Below are 16,421 nucleotides of genomic sequence, written 5' to 3'. Positions count from 1 at the left end.
CCAAGTGAGGCAGTGGTGCATGCAGAAGCATTCAGCACTGTTTGCAAAAGCTCTGACTGAACAGCACTAAGCTGCTGTTGGCATTTGCGCAAATGACTGATAAATTTTCTTAAGATTTTGCGTGTTGGTCTGCTTTCTGTTTCCAGCTCATAGAGTTAGAAGTGACATGCAATACAGGTGTGGAGGAATACTAGCCTTCAAATCTGGGAAGACATTAGCAATATATACCATCACCAATGACAAAATCTGCACACAACGATAAGATTTTTACTTCACAGCTTTTGATATGAAGTTACCATTAAATACAGCTTAGAGCTTTTGTATTACAAATAGAAAACTCATGGAAGTCAACAGGAATTGACCCTGTTGTCAGTGCATCTATTATTTATTCCCCAACCAACCAACCGAGGGAAAAAAATACTGGTACAGAGCAGAATAGAAAGAGAAGCTTTCATGTTTTAATAAAACTTTGACCTCTTCGCCCTCTCCATCTCACTAAAGCAGCCCACGGATGCTAGCAAGTAGGATCCTCACTGCAGTGTGTACACCCAGCAGGTTACCAAGAACACCTAATGTGCTACAACCCATAATATAAATGTGTTTGTGTAGGGGTTGCGCACATGTAGCAGCCACTGCACACACTGCAAAGTGTTTGTGTAGCTGTGGCACGCATCATAGTGCATTCAGCAACGCACACCTTTCTGAGAAGCTCCCCTTTTAATGGTATCGCATTGATCACAACACCCCAGGCTGAAATACTTCCTAAGATCTGAAAACACGCACCTTTAAAACCCCAGTATTTTCAGTTGTGAGGACGAAGTTCAGACAAGCACTCTTTATTGTTGTTGTTATTATAACTATTAGCAGTTCCACAAGTCATGCAGTATGGAGGAAGTCAGAAGCAAGGATAGTTAACCAACTGATGGCATTTGTTTACTTCTCATGTCATTACAGCTATGTTTTTCCACTAACGCATATTTAAAAAAAAGAAAACCAAATAAAAAACAATGATAATTTTCCTTTGGTAGACAATTGTTGATCTATATAACTGACCAGCCTTTAGAAATAACAATCACCAGAAATAAATTTCACTAGATTTCCAATTAAAAGCCTGCTGTGTTTTTATAGATCTTTGTCTGCTGCTCTCTAGTAACAGATGTGAAATGGAAGCTGTAATTAATGCTTGGAGACAGGAACTCACTTTGAACTGCATTTTGAAAACATTATCTGATGTGTGCAAGCATAACATTCTAATTATGGAGGTAAGTAGCTATGTATAGACATTTGTCATGCATTCTTAGCAACAGCGTTCTCTGCTCTCCACACTTCCATGGGAAGAGCTGATGGCAAGAATTTTCCCCATCTGCCCAGTAGCACGGGAAGGCGTGAAAACCACTGTGACTCATCAGCACACTTTTAAGATTTCTTTACTGTAAAAGTGGAGCAATTAAATAAACAGCAGTTTCCTCAGTGACCACAGAGCAGATCCTGCAAACCTGGGACTGCTCTACAGCACTGGATGCCTCAGGAGAGGAACCATGCAGCCACAGTTGGATCGCAGATGAGACCAGGATAAATGTGGTTCTAGGGGCTAGTGTAATAACTAAGGGCTTAGTTTAAATGGACATGTACTGTATTTATATACATGTTTTATGGTACTAATTACTGATACAGTTTCTGTGTACCATTGTCTGGGGTTTTTTAAGTCCACGGCCCACATTAATTTATAACAAGGCACATGACAGGCTGAAGACCAAGGCTGTTGAGCTGTCCAGGATATTGTAGGGGTCCGTGATATACATTCTTTTTAGGTTCAGTTTCCACACAGTGTCCAACTTTTTCCATTTAAGAAACCAGTCAGGAGGTTTTGACTTTATTAGTAAACACTTTGGGACTGTGGTTTAGTGATATTTATGGAAGTAGTATTCAGTCAAAGGTTGGCTTTGAAGACATTGGAGGTCCTTTCCAACATCAGTGATTCTATGATTCTATTAGCTTCTACTGATCTTCCTTTGTTTCTCTGCCTTCACCTACAACTTGTGTCAATGTTAGAGGACACCTGAGCAGGAATACTACCAAAGTGTATGAATCATGTCTGTGCATTTAATCAACCAGGACTTTAGTGTGCCCTGCTATTTTCTCACTGTAACCTGCAGCAACATCCACTTCCTGCTGACCATCACAACACAGTACAGAGCAACTGCACTGGATCCAAAAGGAGTTTTACTGTGCTCAGAAAAAAAAAACAAATAGGCAAAAACCTAGAAAAACAAGTCACAGAGAGCAACTGACCTAGATACTAAAGTGCCTGTGTCTGCAAACAGAATTTGAAAAAACCCCTCTGGTGATTATTGATTAATACTGCACAAACATCAACTAGTTGCCTCTGGGAGCCCTCATGACTTCAAGGGAGATAAATTATCTAATTACTGGAAGCTTAAAAAACTACAACTGAACACGCTGCTTAAGTAAATAAACATTAATAGATTTAAAAATCAATGCATGAATAACTGAAAATACCTTTTAAGAATGGATAGAACTGAGCATTCTGTACAATGAAGTGGATAGGAGCTCTGCAACAACCTTGTCAGGGAATGGACAACTTTTCCAGTTTAACACCTTTTTAAAAATGGGTAAATGTTGCTTTTTCATTCAAGTTATTCTATGTTTGTTGCTTCAGCTGAAGGGAAGCCAGCCATGAAAACTGAGCTCCTAATTACCATCATCCTCCCTCTGATGTGGATGTGGCTGGTACAGCAGTATATGTCGACGTGGCTGGTACAGAACTTTTCATACATATGCACACAAGCATAACAGATGGTTATAATTATCAGTGGGCAAGCTGCAGTCCTAATTTGAGAGTGAGCAAAAATAGGTTGTGTTGTCCCTCACCCTTCCTGGCCACCACACCCAACTGCTGGACAACTTGGAGGTCACTCTCCCCACATCAGGGGAGGGTGGCCGAGGGACCGCCACCCCGCAGCCCAAGCAGAATGCCGCTCTGGGCATGGTGCACATCCTCCACCTAAACAAGACAGGCACATGTCAAATCATCATCGCTTCAAAGGGGAATGTGCCTACCTAGCATTTCTTAATTCAAAAGGAAAAGTCTAATGAAAAGTGCTTTGCAACTTGTTTATTGCTTGAACTCATGCAAATGAGGGTAGATATGACGCTGAAAGCCTCTGCACTGACCTGCACAATATATACTGCAGTTATTTCCAACCTGCCTCTCACCTCAGCAAAAGCTGCTCTCTCATCCTCTGCTCTGCTCTTGGAAATTTGATTACCTGCATCAGTAACCAACCACTGGCCAGAGACAAGACAACGGCAGCTCATCCCAGAGCCAGCCCAAACACCGTAATTTGTGCAACTCACAGCACAATCCATGCTGTGTGGTTTATGGCATTCTCTCCAAGGCTAAGCCAGTCTGCTCCGCAGTGTGTACTTAACTAAAAGTAAACCAGAATCAACAGCTTGGGAACAACTTGCCTTTGAACGTCAACAAGAGTGGCTGCTGCAGCACTTGCCCTCTCCACACCACATGCCCTGTGATGGCCTTGCTTCAGGGGTGACCAAATCCCCCAAAATGCCTTCACAAATGGCTCTGTTTCCAAATGCGGGCACCTTCAATTTTTAGCACTAGTGTTTATCTTTCCATATTTTGCCACGTACCAGTCTAGCATGCAAGCTAATCAGAGCATTCAAAGATGAGCATTAAAACTTTCATGCTGATGTCCACAGCTGGATCACCCACTGTTGTTCCCAATAGGAACAAAATGGCAGATAAAGTAACACTGGAAGCCCATGCACCATATGATCACTGTCATCCTAACTTTTGTCCTTTTCTGGACAACAAAAGTTGTGACAGCCTGGAACCAAACGTTCAGATAAATGCAGTATTAAGCACAAAGCCTGAAAAAAATACCAGACAGTAGCCTGCCTGGAAGAATCAAAAAAGGACTTGCATATCCTATGCTTCTCACAGGCCAAAAGGGGAAAGCACACACTATTTTATGGGACTTCAGACAAAAAGTATCACAAGCAGATGGCAACAGACTTGACACTGATACAAAAAGATGGTTGCACATAGACAAGAAAAACGTTTTGTCATTCACCTTCTTGCAAACAGCACAGATTCAGCTGAGAGCCTCAACCCATTATGTTCAGAGCCAGGCATAATTCACACTACAAACGTAATCTAAATCAATATTCTTCCCTCCCCAAGAGATATCAAGAAATATAGAAAATCCTCTACTGACCCTTTACAGCTGCAGTTGTTGGCAGCAGCAAATAAAGTCACTGACACGTTTGACAAAACTTGGCATCCATAGCAAGTAACTTTGTAGTATGAATTAGGAAGTAGTAAAAAGTTTAGGAACACGGGTATGAGTATGTGAGACAAAAATGTTAATAAGTAACGGAAGAGTAAACTGAGCTCAAACATCTGCATATATTTATTTAAATGCTTATTGCTGGAGAAACAGATCTTCAAATACAGAAAAACACACAAGTTAACAGTGGAAGATCTGCATAAATAATTGTCTTTCTGAGAAAATAACTTTAAATTTCCTTTTAATTGTTTCTTCTATTCAACTTCTTTTGAAATTATATCTGCTTTACACTACAATTAAGCACATTGCACTTGATATAATTTTTATGTGTGTGAACAAGCAAGTCCCAAAACTTAAACCCCCAACTAAGTGTATTCTTTATTAAGGTAAAAAGGTGCTTCCTGGTCTCAATGCCACTGACAAAAGGCTACCATGCTCAAGAACCACACTAATACATTTGTAATACTACAAGCATAGAACTCAAAAAATGACAGCATAAACCTTCTCATATCTCTTCCCCCTACACAGGATATGGACAAGGAGGTGCACAGAACTGAGGTAAAAAGGGATCTGTAAGCTAAAAGCCACAACACAGTAATTGTCTGGTGGTTTGTATTGGAGGATGGCAAGAAGTCTTTCAATGGGATGATCAGCCCCTGAGCCCACAGTGGAGAGTGACATATGCCTTCTCAATTTATCCCTAATGCACCAGGTACACCAAGGTGATGATGCAGATACAAGAGACAATGTGTGAATTACAATAATGAAGCAATTCCTGGTGAAGGGAGAAGGCAAATGTATACTCTGTAAAATTCTGGTTGCTCCTGGAATAAATTTCAATGGCTTCTACTGTCCTGTACTAGAACTAGTCTGGTGTCAAAGCAAATTATCAAGCATGTTTGAACAATCAGCTGCAAAGTTACCTTCAACAAAGGTAAACAATGCACCTTAGGTCTTTTCTTCTTTTTTAACATTAAAATATCACTGAATTGCTCAACACAATGAAGAAATTTTGGCTTAAAATGACAGAGCTCATTTTGCAATGACAACATCCCCTTCTAAAATACATGCTCCTATATTTATGAATTTTCATAAAATTATTCAAGACATTCAATCAGCTTTTTGGGGGATTTTTGTTCCTGAAGCCCTTTCCTGCTAAAACACTACTATTGCTGCAGTAGGAGTAGGGTACCAACGAGGATGGAGAAAAGAAGATGCTTCTTCAGTCAGGTCCTGGTTACACATACAGGGCAACAGAGAGGCTTTCACAAGCATTTCAAAACACAGCTTTTTTTCCAACCACCTTTTCCATAATTTTTCAGGTGGATTCAAATGATTAAGCAGTTAAATTAGCAACACTGAAAGGACAATGCATACTCAGTAGCAACTGAAGATCTGTCATCATTAACAGCACACAAACCTGTTTGTCTAGAAAAACGTACACCACACGAAGCACCGAGGATCAGAACTCCCTAAACTTGCCTTGACAAGCTAAGAAAGAAGCTAGGACATGTCTCTTCAGAACCAGGCTGTTCTATGCCTCATCAAAAAAATCACCCTCATGCTTTTCAAAAGGGGGCGTGACCTCTATGTGAATGCACACCATGAAACAATTTTTTTTTCTTTTGACTCACACTGAGTACATGTACTCATCTAACAACACCGGTAGAAAACTAAACTTTTATCAAGTACATGTTTTTTTCCTTGCACATGCAGGATTGCTCATTTATGCTATTTTTTTTTTTTTTTGTTTGCCGATTTTTTTGAAATGTAAAACAGTTCATTTGTTTTGAGAAAAAAAATATACATAAAGACCTATGCAAAGAGAACTGCCTCAGTATTGAGGATTCTCCATGCTTTTACCACTTTTAAAAAGCCACTTTTAGGATAATGTGCAAAGGAGTATTATTTCCTTGTGCTCTTTTTTGATTTTTATCAAATCTTAAATATGGGGAAAGTTTAATTTTTCACTTAGATATGTTTATATTTAAAAATAAGCAGCCAAACTCAGTAGAAGAAGCTTGAAATAAAGCATGTATATGGTCAAATCAAGGGCCCAGACATAATGATGAAACAAAAACAGTGTTCTGCAATTATTAGTAAAAAAAGCCAAATCAAAATGACCAACCATTGATTCACTGAAAAGTGCAATTTTGCAATCCGTAGCAGCTGCTAATATTCCTTGTACCTTTCTCATGTTTAGTGCAGTTCCAAACTCAGGAAAGACTTGTATCTAGTTAGTTCAAGATTAATGAAAACGTTGAAGGAGCAGGTAAATCTAATCACAGAAGTCTTCATTACAGAGTTAAGACAAGGAATTCTGTGTGGACTAATTCCTAGTTTTGGAAACTGATAAACAGCTGTCTGTTCTCATAGACCCCCAACTCCAACTGTCTGTATTTAACAGCACAAATGCTCAGCTTGACAATCGTATGCTTCTTTCATAACAATCTTTCTACTACAACACAAGAGGGGAAGCTGATCAGAACTGGTTCTTGGCCTAACATGATCTCAAACGGCAGTGACAGACTAAGTTCCACCACATCCTCTCTGGTGACATACACGGCACATGTTGTTGGGGCAGAGAGTCTAAAGAAGAAGAGGAAAATGAAAGTCCTTTACACAACCCTGTCACAGAAAGTGTAGACATGTATGTAGCATGCCAGTTTCTCAAGATTTCCAAGGGATTCCATGTCCAGCCTGAGCTACTTTCTCTTTCCATCACTGTGTGTGAGAAGTCACTACATGAGGCCTGCTTCAGCTCTATGTGGATACACAGGGAACTGGAAAGCATTTGGAGAGGAGATAGCATAGAACAGCAAAACACACACAGCACTTACACATACAAAAACATTCCCTCTGGATATTTTTCTTAATTTTAGAAAAAACTTACATAGATTTTATCTTGCTGATATCGCTGGAATAAGTTGTGCATAATGGAGCCTTCATGGAGATCTACGAGTGCTGCCATGTCTTCCACGCTCTCTGTGCTTGTTTGATGCATAGGTGTTACTTTTTGGTGTGTGATCGTGCTCTGTTTATAAGTGAATACCTGAAAGAGGGGAAACAAAACCAATATTGATCAGAGCACACATTCAAGAACTCCTGTCTGAGAATGGAGCTTTCATACCCATTCATATCCCCTATCCAACTTATCAGTGTGCAGACTTGCAAAATACAATAGCCTGGCAGGGATACCTTCCTCTAAAGCTTCTCTGACACTGTCTGAAGCCCCAAACACCTACATGGGTCATAAGAAACTAGCACATACTGACAGTGCACTTGAGGACTGTAAGGACTTTTCCTGTTCAAGGGCAAATGCAACCTTGTTTCACACTGGACTACTGCTGGACTTTATCAAGAGAAAAACAAACCAAGCAATAACCATTCCCAAAAATACCAAACCAGACAAACAAAAAAACACCTCTTACAGTAAAACCCACTTACATTCAAATTATTCTGGGAGGAAAAGTTTGACTGTGCAAAACAGCAAATTAAAATTAATGCTCTAATAGGCTGCAAGTGTTCATATGCTTGATCTGAAATCCACTTAAATGTTTCCATTCAATTCTCCAGTCAGGAAACAGTCATTACTCCTAATGCAAGTTGCATTCTAAGTTCTGTGTGCAGCAGATATTTAGAAATGAATAAGCCAACAGATTTCTTAATTGACTTTTGGGACTAATTTCTGAAGCCAGTTCTTAACAAACAATAAAAACTCTAAAAAAGACACCATTTAAATACTCAGTTGGAAAACACTTCTACGTATCTTCTGTAAAACTATCACAAATGTGCTAAGAAGATGTACACATCCTCAATCCAGTTGAGCTTTTATGAATACTAATAACACCAAGAAAGACTATAAAGCAATTGATTTTAAATTCAGCATCCCATTTCCTGCAAATTTACATCTTGGCACCTCATCCTTATAGACACATGCCCACATCTCATAGCCAATGCTCCTCAGGCAACACTTGTCCCTGCTAATGGCGCCATTTCAGTGTTAAAAAGTCAAAGCATGGAATTAATGCAAATACTTTGTGGAAATACTAACATGGAACATTAGGAAAAATCCAAACCCTTCCAAAATCCTTTAAAATAATATTTATGAAGCAGACGGAAGCAGAGCCATAACTGTCAGCCAAGCACCAGCAAGCACTGCGGGAAGGCTGCTGCAGGCTGGGGGTCATGCTGTGCAGCACTGCCTAAGGGGCCACCTCTGCACAGCAGGAGGAAACCCCTCAGAGGTTTTTCAGCATAAAACCTTATGTATGTTCCTGGCAATAGAAGACTGAACAAGTGTCATCGTAGGAGGCCATCCAGAAAAACAGTGATGTTGTCTGTCCTGCTGAGACAAACGAGAAAGAGAGGCTGAAGAAGCAGGAGGCTGAAGGCAGATCAGACTGAACACCAGAGCTCTGTACTTGGATATCCTAACAGCTGACAGAGGAGTACTGCCTGAAGATATCTCTTCATTATAATAGTACTCTAAGCATAACAAATGCTGGCACAGGCCATCAGACCATTAGAGACGTCATTTGCACCAGCACAAAGCATACTGAAGGAAGGCTGAGGAAGAAAGGAGATCTGGGGAAGAAATTTCTGAAAGGAGCTGGGAGGCATCCCAGACATCAACAGGGTATGTGAGCAAACCATCAGAAAGTTCCAATAGATTCAGAGCATCCTAAGCATAATCCCTGGCTGAGGGAAAAAGAGAGACATGGAGAGATCAGAGGCTTATTTTGCAGTAAAGAACCATAAAGATGATAGGACAAGGATTTGTAGAGGGCAGAGGGATCCTGCCAAGAGGGAGAAAGCAGCCACTTGTAGGAACATGTGGTCCAGACATCTGATAGACAGAACAGATGTGAAGAGTATCAACTCATTGCATAACTTTTGGGGCTGAAAATTGTGTTAGCAGTCCCAAGACTAACCACACAAAGTGTAAGTGGAATTAGAGATAATTACATCTCAAAAGTTATAAACTGCAGTTCCTAGTCAGAAGAACCATAATGGAAAGGTCCTACTGTAGAACAAAAATACCACAAGTTGAAGGATTTGGAAATAAAAGGGATTTAAGGAGAGCAAATGTTAGAAAAGTAGACAACTTAACAGAGGTTATGTATCATCCTGGATACAGGAAAACAGACTCAGTGAGAGAATTAGGAAACCAAAAGGGGATGACACATATCCTGTGAGTGCATCTCATGTGAACATGGAAAGGAAGCGAAACATCACTTCTAGGAGGATAAGCTCCATATCTGTGATGTCTATTTGATAAGTGATGCACAGGTTAGTAGGGTAGGCAGAGCACCCCATACATCACTCAGCACATTTATTAATGTAAAGAATTCACAAACACCAAGAAAAACAACACGACAAATGAGTTACACGTGGCAGCACTACTGAAGATGGTCTCTGCAGATTCATCCTTCCCGCTCAAACTCACTATTTTCTCTTCTTCAGCCTAGTTGGTCTCATACTTCCATCTCTCCCACACACTGCCTTCTTGTTTGGGTGAGGAAATTGTTCTGTGAGCTGACTCAGAGACAGGACTGTGTATCACTCAGCTAGAAAACACACCAACTTCTAATAAGGGCTGTCACCCAAATTAGAAAGAAGGAGGACCTTTTTTTCAACACTGGGTAGCTACTTTTCCTTTATTTTTAATTTTTGCCAGAACCATGCATCCCTTATATTTCTTAAACCCTCCATAAAACTTGATCAAAATCATCTAACAAGATCAAAGTCATGAGAGAGGGATCACATGTATAGACCTCATCTCCTTAAAACAGCTTCTTTTCGAGCCCTGTTGCTCAAGCTCTGAAAGGCCTGCTTTGTTTTATTTCATCTTGAATCACGTCTTTATTAGGATAAGGACGTGGAAAAACTACCTTGAACTTTATCATTACTAACTAGAAGATCATGTTATGAAATATTACAGCACTTGACATCCTCAGGAAATAGGAACCCAGAGCCATTCTGCAGGGTCAGCACGAAGAACAGGAAGACAACCAAGTTGGCTCCTGAACTTCAAGAGGACCCTGTTGGCAGATGCAGGAACATCCATCCTCAAGGACCCTCCCAGCATTTCTGGAAGGTCAAGTGAAATATGCAGGAAACTAGAATAAGATTTAAGACAAGCCTAAATGAGAATTCAGCAAAAACTTCTTTCCTTTCTAGATATAAATGGTTCAAGATAACAAACATGCTGAATGCATGGAAAACTCTAAATTAAACCTTAAAGAGACAGCATGCAAAATAAGAACTCTCAATGTTATTATGGAAATGAAAATTTGAGGTTGAGATAGGATGGACCAACTCAAAGAACAACAACAAAAAGAACAAGCTCAAGAAATAGAAGACAAAACAGCAAACTGAGCCTAACAACAGTCAAGTGCATTTCACTGGGAAAGGAGAACCTTTCAAAACTGCCCTGCTGTCCCTACCACGGCTTCCTAGCACTGTGATGAACACGCCAAAAAGAGACCCAAATGAGGAAGCGGCCTAGAAAGCCAGGGGACCAATGCTATCTTGCACAATCAATCTGGCACATGAGGAAAAAAAAAAAAAAAGTTGTCTTTCAAGCCTTCCATTTAAGGGAAATACAACAAAACAATATAAAATTAACTTTCTGCACAAAATAAACACCCCAAGCTCAAGATCTAATGGAAATTATGTTTCAACAAAAGATGTAATTTGTAATACAATTTATTAACATGAGCAAAGTATGTCAAAATAGGCTCTCAACAACAGGAGTACACATGCCTTCTCTCTTATGGTGCCATTTTGTGACACAATGCCAAATTTAAAAAGTCCCTGCTTGGATCAGTTCATTAAATGGCATCAAGGGATTTCACAACAGCTGAGTCAAATGAGTTTAAGAGAATGCTGAATTAAGTGCTTATGTACATCAAAAAACCCACACAATCCCCACTTCTTGCAAAAGCTACAAGTTGCACTCAGGGTTTCCAGCCTGCATGGAGCCCATACACAACTGAATCTCTCAGGGTGTTTTTCACACAGAGACGGGGTTTCAGTCTGGTGCTGATGACCCACATTGGATGGGAGGAAGGCAGAAGGTACTCCAAAGGTTTCCTGATCAACAAGTCGGTATTTCAATTACAACCTTTGTTGTTTTAGTGAGATTTCTGTGAGATTTTTATTTAAAGGCAGAAGTAGGCTCATAGGCACCGTGGAAGCCCTGATGTGAGCTAGATCACTACAGAAACTGCTCTCTGAAAATGTGCAAGGTCATCTACTGAAGAGTTCACATATTGCAAGCATTTTGAAACAGCCCCTTCTACACAGTTGACCCAATCCATTACCCACCACATGGGCAGCAACAGTGCCAGTCGGTCACCTGTCATAGCTTTGCCATTAGTAGCACATGCTGAACGTGGTACTGCCTGACTGACGCCAAGTACTGCCTGCTTGGGAATGGTTATGCAGCTTAGCATGTCCCTGTTGCCAGTGTTGTTCCAATAAATCAAGAGGGTTTCTTGGTAGGGGTAACAGACACAAAGCAACCAAGCTCCCTCTGCTGCCCGTTTCTGCACAAGAAAATGCTTTTATCAATCCTCGGTGTAGTATATAAACTGCAGGGTCTTACAGAAGATAATCCTGATATGCAAACACATGAACCAGAAATACTAAAGTCTTGTCACACACTCAATTTAAATTAAGTTGCTTAAATCCATATAACCAGAGGGATAATGTAAAATATGGAAAACATAAAATTCAGTAGGACAGGGAAAGCAAAGACAAAGATCTATTGTACAGAAGTCATCTGAGAGACAGGTTTACAAACTAAAAATACACAGCCAAACAACCACAATTTTTTCAATAATTCCTATGATATTAGTAAACCAACTGCTACAGCATCTGGGCAGCCCACAAGAACCAGAAGGCAAAACTAATTGACCCAAAAAGTAAAGCCCACAGCCTTCCTGTTGCTGTCCCATGGACTGCCCCATGTGAACTCTTCACAGGGTTAATCGCAATGGTTACTGTGATGGCCACGAAAATCCATGATTCAAGAGCAGCTCCAGAGGACTTGGCCCATACGTTCACTACATCATTGCTCTCTGTTTTCTCAGGCATCTTTCTGCTTCTTGTCACCTACCCCACAGCAGAGATGAGCATAGCTCAGCAAAACATACAGGACTGTACAGACAAACACCCACTTTAAAATATCAATTCTTTTTTTTATTCTCTGCTGTTGGTCTGAACTGAGGATCATTATTGTGTTTCCCTCATGTTTAGAAGTTAAAAGAATGCAATAAATCTTACAAAATGTCTTTATAGATGAGTCCAAGCAGAAAAAGGAGGCCATTACAAGCTGTGGAATGCGGTGTTCCAGGGAGCAAAATAAATCATGACAAGCCCAAGGACCCAGAGATTAAAAACAAAAATAAAAATATAGTATTTTACTCTTTTTTTTCCTGGAGAGAGCTACTGTCTAATTAGATACTTAAAATACAGGACAAGGATGCTCTCTTGATAAAATCTGAAGTAATTTAAGATCAAATGTAAAGCAGAACAACTATTGACATTTTAAAATTCTACAGTTAATCATGACAAGAGGGTGACCCAAGTAATGTTTCTGTCCAATAATTTACTATTTTTCTGTAACAGTTGACCTTAGACACTCACTGCATTGTTCCAACATAATCTTTCAGGCAACAAGATGTACCAAGGCCCAAGGCTTGCTTTGATGCAATGTAATTTAATCTCTATCAAAGTAACCAGAAAACTCCACAATGAAGTCTCTTACCTATGAAACTATGAAGGAAAATGAAATAATTTTATGTAAAGTATTTATGTCAGGAAAAAATATTACCAATCCACTATCTGTGACTAACTGGCCTTTTCTTCAAGCAACTATCCCATACACACATCAACTGAGAATCAGCTTATTTCCCACCTGTTTTGTAAAATTCTCCCCCTTTTATGCTGGGAACTACTGCACTCCCTGGCCCCCCTTACCCGTTAGATGTTAATCTGCATCTCTAATGGAAAACCTCTAAATGCCCACTCTGCACATCACTGTATCTACCCAATCAGTTGAGTAGTACACAGCCTGTAAATTGTGGTAATCCTACACTTTATCCTTACCCTCTGCTCACTTTGGTTCCTGCCGTTTTCAGTCTTTGTTCTTCCTCTTATCGATCAACCCCCTTCCAAACCCTTCCTCTCAGTCCCCATTTCATATCACTTCTCAGACTCGTCGGGGCCCGGGACATCTGTGTCAGTAGCTGCTCCCAGGTTCAAGTGCTGGGAGCCTGTCCTGAAGCCTTCCTCACCCTCTCCCCAGCCTCCAGCAGCGACAGCACCACCAATGGTTTGCAGCATCTCCCCAAATGTCTTTCCTACTACAACTTTCAGGTTCTCACACCCACTCAGAATATCCCCTTTTGCTCCCAAGCTCCACAGTGTGGGGAAGCATGCTGCCAGGATGACAGCCCTGGTCAGTGCCACAGCAGAGCTCAGCAACCCACTCAGTTGTGCCTCTTTGTTGTTCCCCTACGTGCTGACCACTGTCAACAATCTTGTCTGATCAACACTTCCCACCTAATGCCCATTCCACAAGAGGTATTTCAAGTTTACTCCATTCTCTAAACCATTTTCACTCATAGACAAGCTCTGTCATCAAGTACAAACAAGCTTCTAATTACAGGTTCAGCACTTATGACCCTTCAATTGGGCTTCCCTACACAGACAATTAAGAAATTTAATTAGAACTAAACACATCCATTTTACCAAGATCATACTACTGTAAGATAAGCCTCTAGACAGTCCCTGTAATTCTTACAAGAAAAAAAATAAAAGGTGCATCTTTAATTAAACTTTCTTTCTAAGTGACCTTGTCTAACTTACAGCACCTGCAGATATTGCAAAGCTCGAAGTTTAAGAAGCCCACCTATAAATACTGCAACTGCAGTACTACAGAAAATGTGCAACACTCCCCACATGTCAGCAGCATCTTCTTCACCATGCAGAAGTGCTCCTTTCTGTCTGTGGACAAGAAGTGGGAGAATTGCAGCTGCTTTCCCAGAATGTTGGACCAAGTGAAGCAGTCCAAGGGCAGGACACAGGACACGTACCTCAGCATGTGTCTTCAGCTCCCTGACAGGCAGCCAGTCAGCAGTGAGGTCTGAGCAGCTCTGGCCACACAGCAACCCAGGGAGGAGGCTCTGACCCACACATCACTGCGAGATGAGACAGGGAGCAGATCCTGTCTTGTAGCAGAGAAACAGAAGCTCTGGGCCCATGTTCCCAATCCTCCATCTGTTTCGGAACACCCCACCAAAGGCACTCCCAAATCAGTATTACTGTAAGCAGAACCCAGTAAACAGATGTAATGGCAGTAACTCCTTTTGCTTTCACTGCACATCACCTTACCGAGCTCAAAGGACAAGAGGGTGAAAACTGATGGTCTCCTCAGGAGGAAGACCAGAACACTAAAAACTCTCACCCCTTATCCATCATTTTCCACACAGTGGAAAAGCGTGTCTATGGATAATGCCAGGCACTGAAAGCATTAACTTTCCTCTCAGTGTTACTTACAACTCAAGTCAAACTCTCAGTTTCCAATTTGTATTTATTCCGTGATTCATAGAAATAAACAATGACTACTTGCAACTGAATGAACAAAGCCAAATTTGAATAATATGCCCCACTATCAAGAAGTGGAACAACTATGGTCAATAAGCAGCCTACAAATTATACCAGCTTTTATGAGACACAAAGCAATTAATCTCAATAGGTCTTTTTTCCTAAAAACAAAAAAAAAAAAGGAAAGAGCCCTGCAGATAGCTGACTGGACTGTCTCCAAGACTGGAATAGGAGCAGCCTGTGTGCAACTCTGCAGCAGTGAAATCAGAGGCAATGTTTCTATGGGAGCTCTGAAGGACCATCCCTGTAGAGCAAGCCTTGTACCAAACAAAGGCTCGCTAGAGAAAATGATACTCCAGTGATGCTCTCCAGGATTCCAAACAAAACGTGAGCAATGCCATTGTGAGCCTTTTGGCCTCATCCCTCTACATTCTTCTCACCCCAATACTTTTCATGAACTGATCCTGCCTGGGCTGCCGGTGTAGCCCCCACGGCCTGCGGGTGCCAGTGGTGCCCAAACTCTGTAGGAATTGTCCTGCACGAAGTCAGGCACAAGGGGACCAGGAGCTACCTAGGGAGCTGCTGCCAGGCACAGTTGCCTGGTAGGAATTTCCCATCAGGAAAGTTTGTGGCACTTGTCACCACTGTATTATTGCCAAAACAAGGAGGCTCCGCCATAACACGAGCTGTAATGGATGAAAGGTTCTGGCATCAACTCAGTGAAAGCTGGTGCCCCTGCACAGGAGGACCACAGCCACTGGGCTGGGGTGCTTCCCCTACAAGGCTGCTGCTGCAGAGGGCTGGGTGGGAATAAAAAGCAAACAGACCCAGAAGAAAGGGTTTTGCATGGAAATGGGTGGTCTTCACAGCAAATTTCCATGTACTGAGACAATTTAGGGCTTAGGTTTCCTTCACCCCTCCTACCAGGGAGCAGCCAATGCCTCAGCTCTGGTTAGATGCAGCCAGACACCAGAGGTTGTGCTCCAGCTCGTGGCTCACTCACTCAGTACTGGCTGGGTGTCAAGAGCTGGCAGACCTGCAGGAGCACCCCAGCAGGCTCCACCGCCAGGGCCACCCTCACGCCAGCCGTGAGACAACCGACCTGGCCAGGAGCCAGGCTGGAGAAGAGCCAGCTCAGACAGCACTTGGCTACTGGCAGCATGACCCAGTGCACTCCCACAGCAATGCACCAGGCAGGACTGCAAGGTCTTACAGCCCTCAGCCACCTCCATCCTTAAAGACATCACCACACAGAGGCTCAAACAGTAACCTCCCAGACCCAATTCGCTCACACCTTCTCCTCCTGCAGGTCTTACACCTCTGGAAACAGAGCAAAGCATGCATCTCCTCCAGGGCTTTCCACCACCAACTCCACCTCTGCATTCCTCTTGCAAAACCTCCCCTATTTCCAGTTATTTCTCCTCCCTCCCCCACACCTCTTCCCCTTGCCATTATGGTCCCAGTTTCCCT

The 16,421-nt window shown here is 41.6% G+C and overlaps 1 protein-coding gene across 1 annotated transcript in view; it reads right to left on the bottom strand.

Moving 5' to 3' along the window:
- MYO10 (myosin X) overlaps positions 1 to 16,421 on the bottom strand; it is a gene marked incomplete at both ends in the record, with an annotated part of 161,899 nt that overhangs the window by 81,747 nt on the left and 63,731 nt on the right. The window contains 1 exon segment of the mRNA XM_082289298.1: positions 7,228 to 7,386. Within this exon segment, the coding sequence (XP_082145424.1) occupies positions 7,228 to 7,386 (159 nt within the window).

Source organism: Coloeus monedula (genome assembly GCF_965178545.1).
Source record: "Coloeus monedula genome assembly, chromosome: 1".
Classification (NCBI taxonomy): Eukaryota; Metazoa; Chordata; class Aves; order Passeriformes; family Corvidae; genus Coloeus; species Coloeus monedula.
The sequence above is the reverse complement of the archived record's forward strand: the minus strand, read 5'-3'. Positions and strand labels throughout refer to the sequence as shown.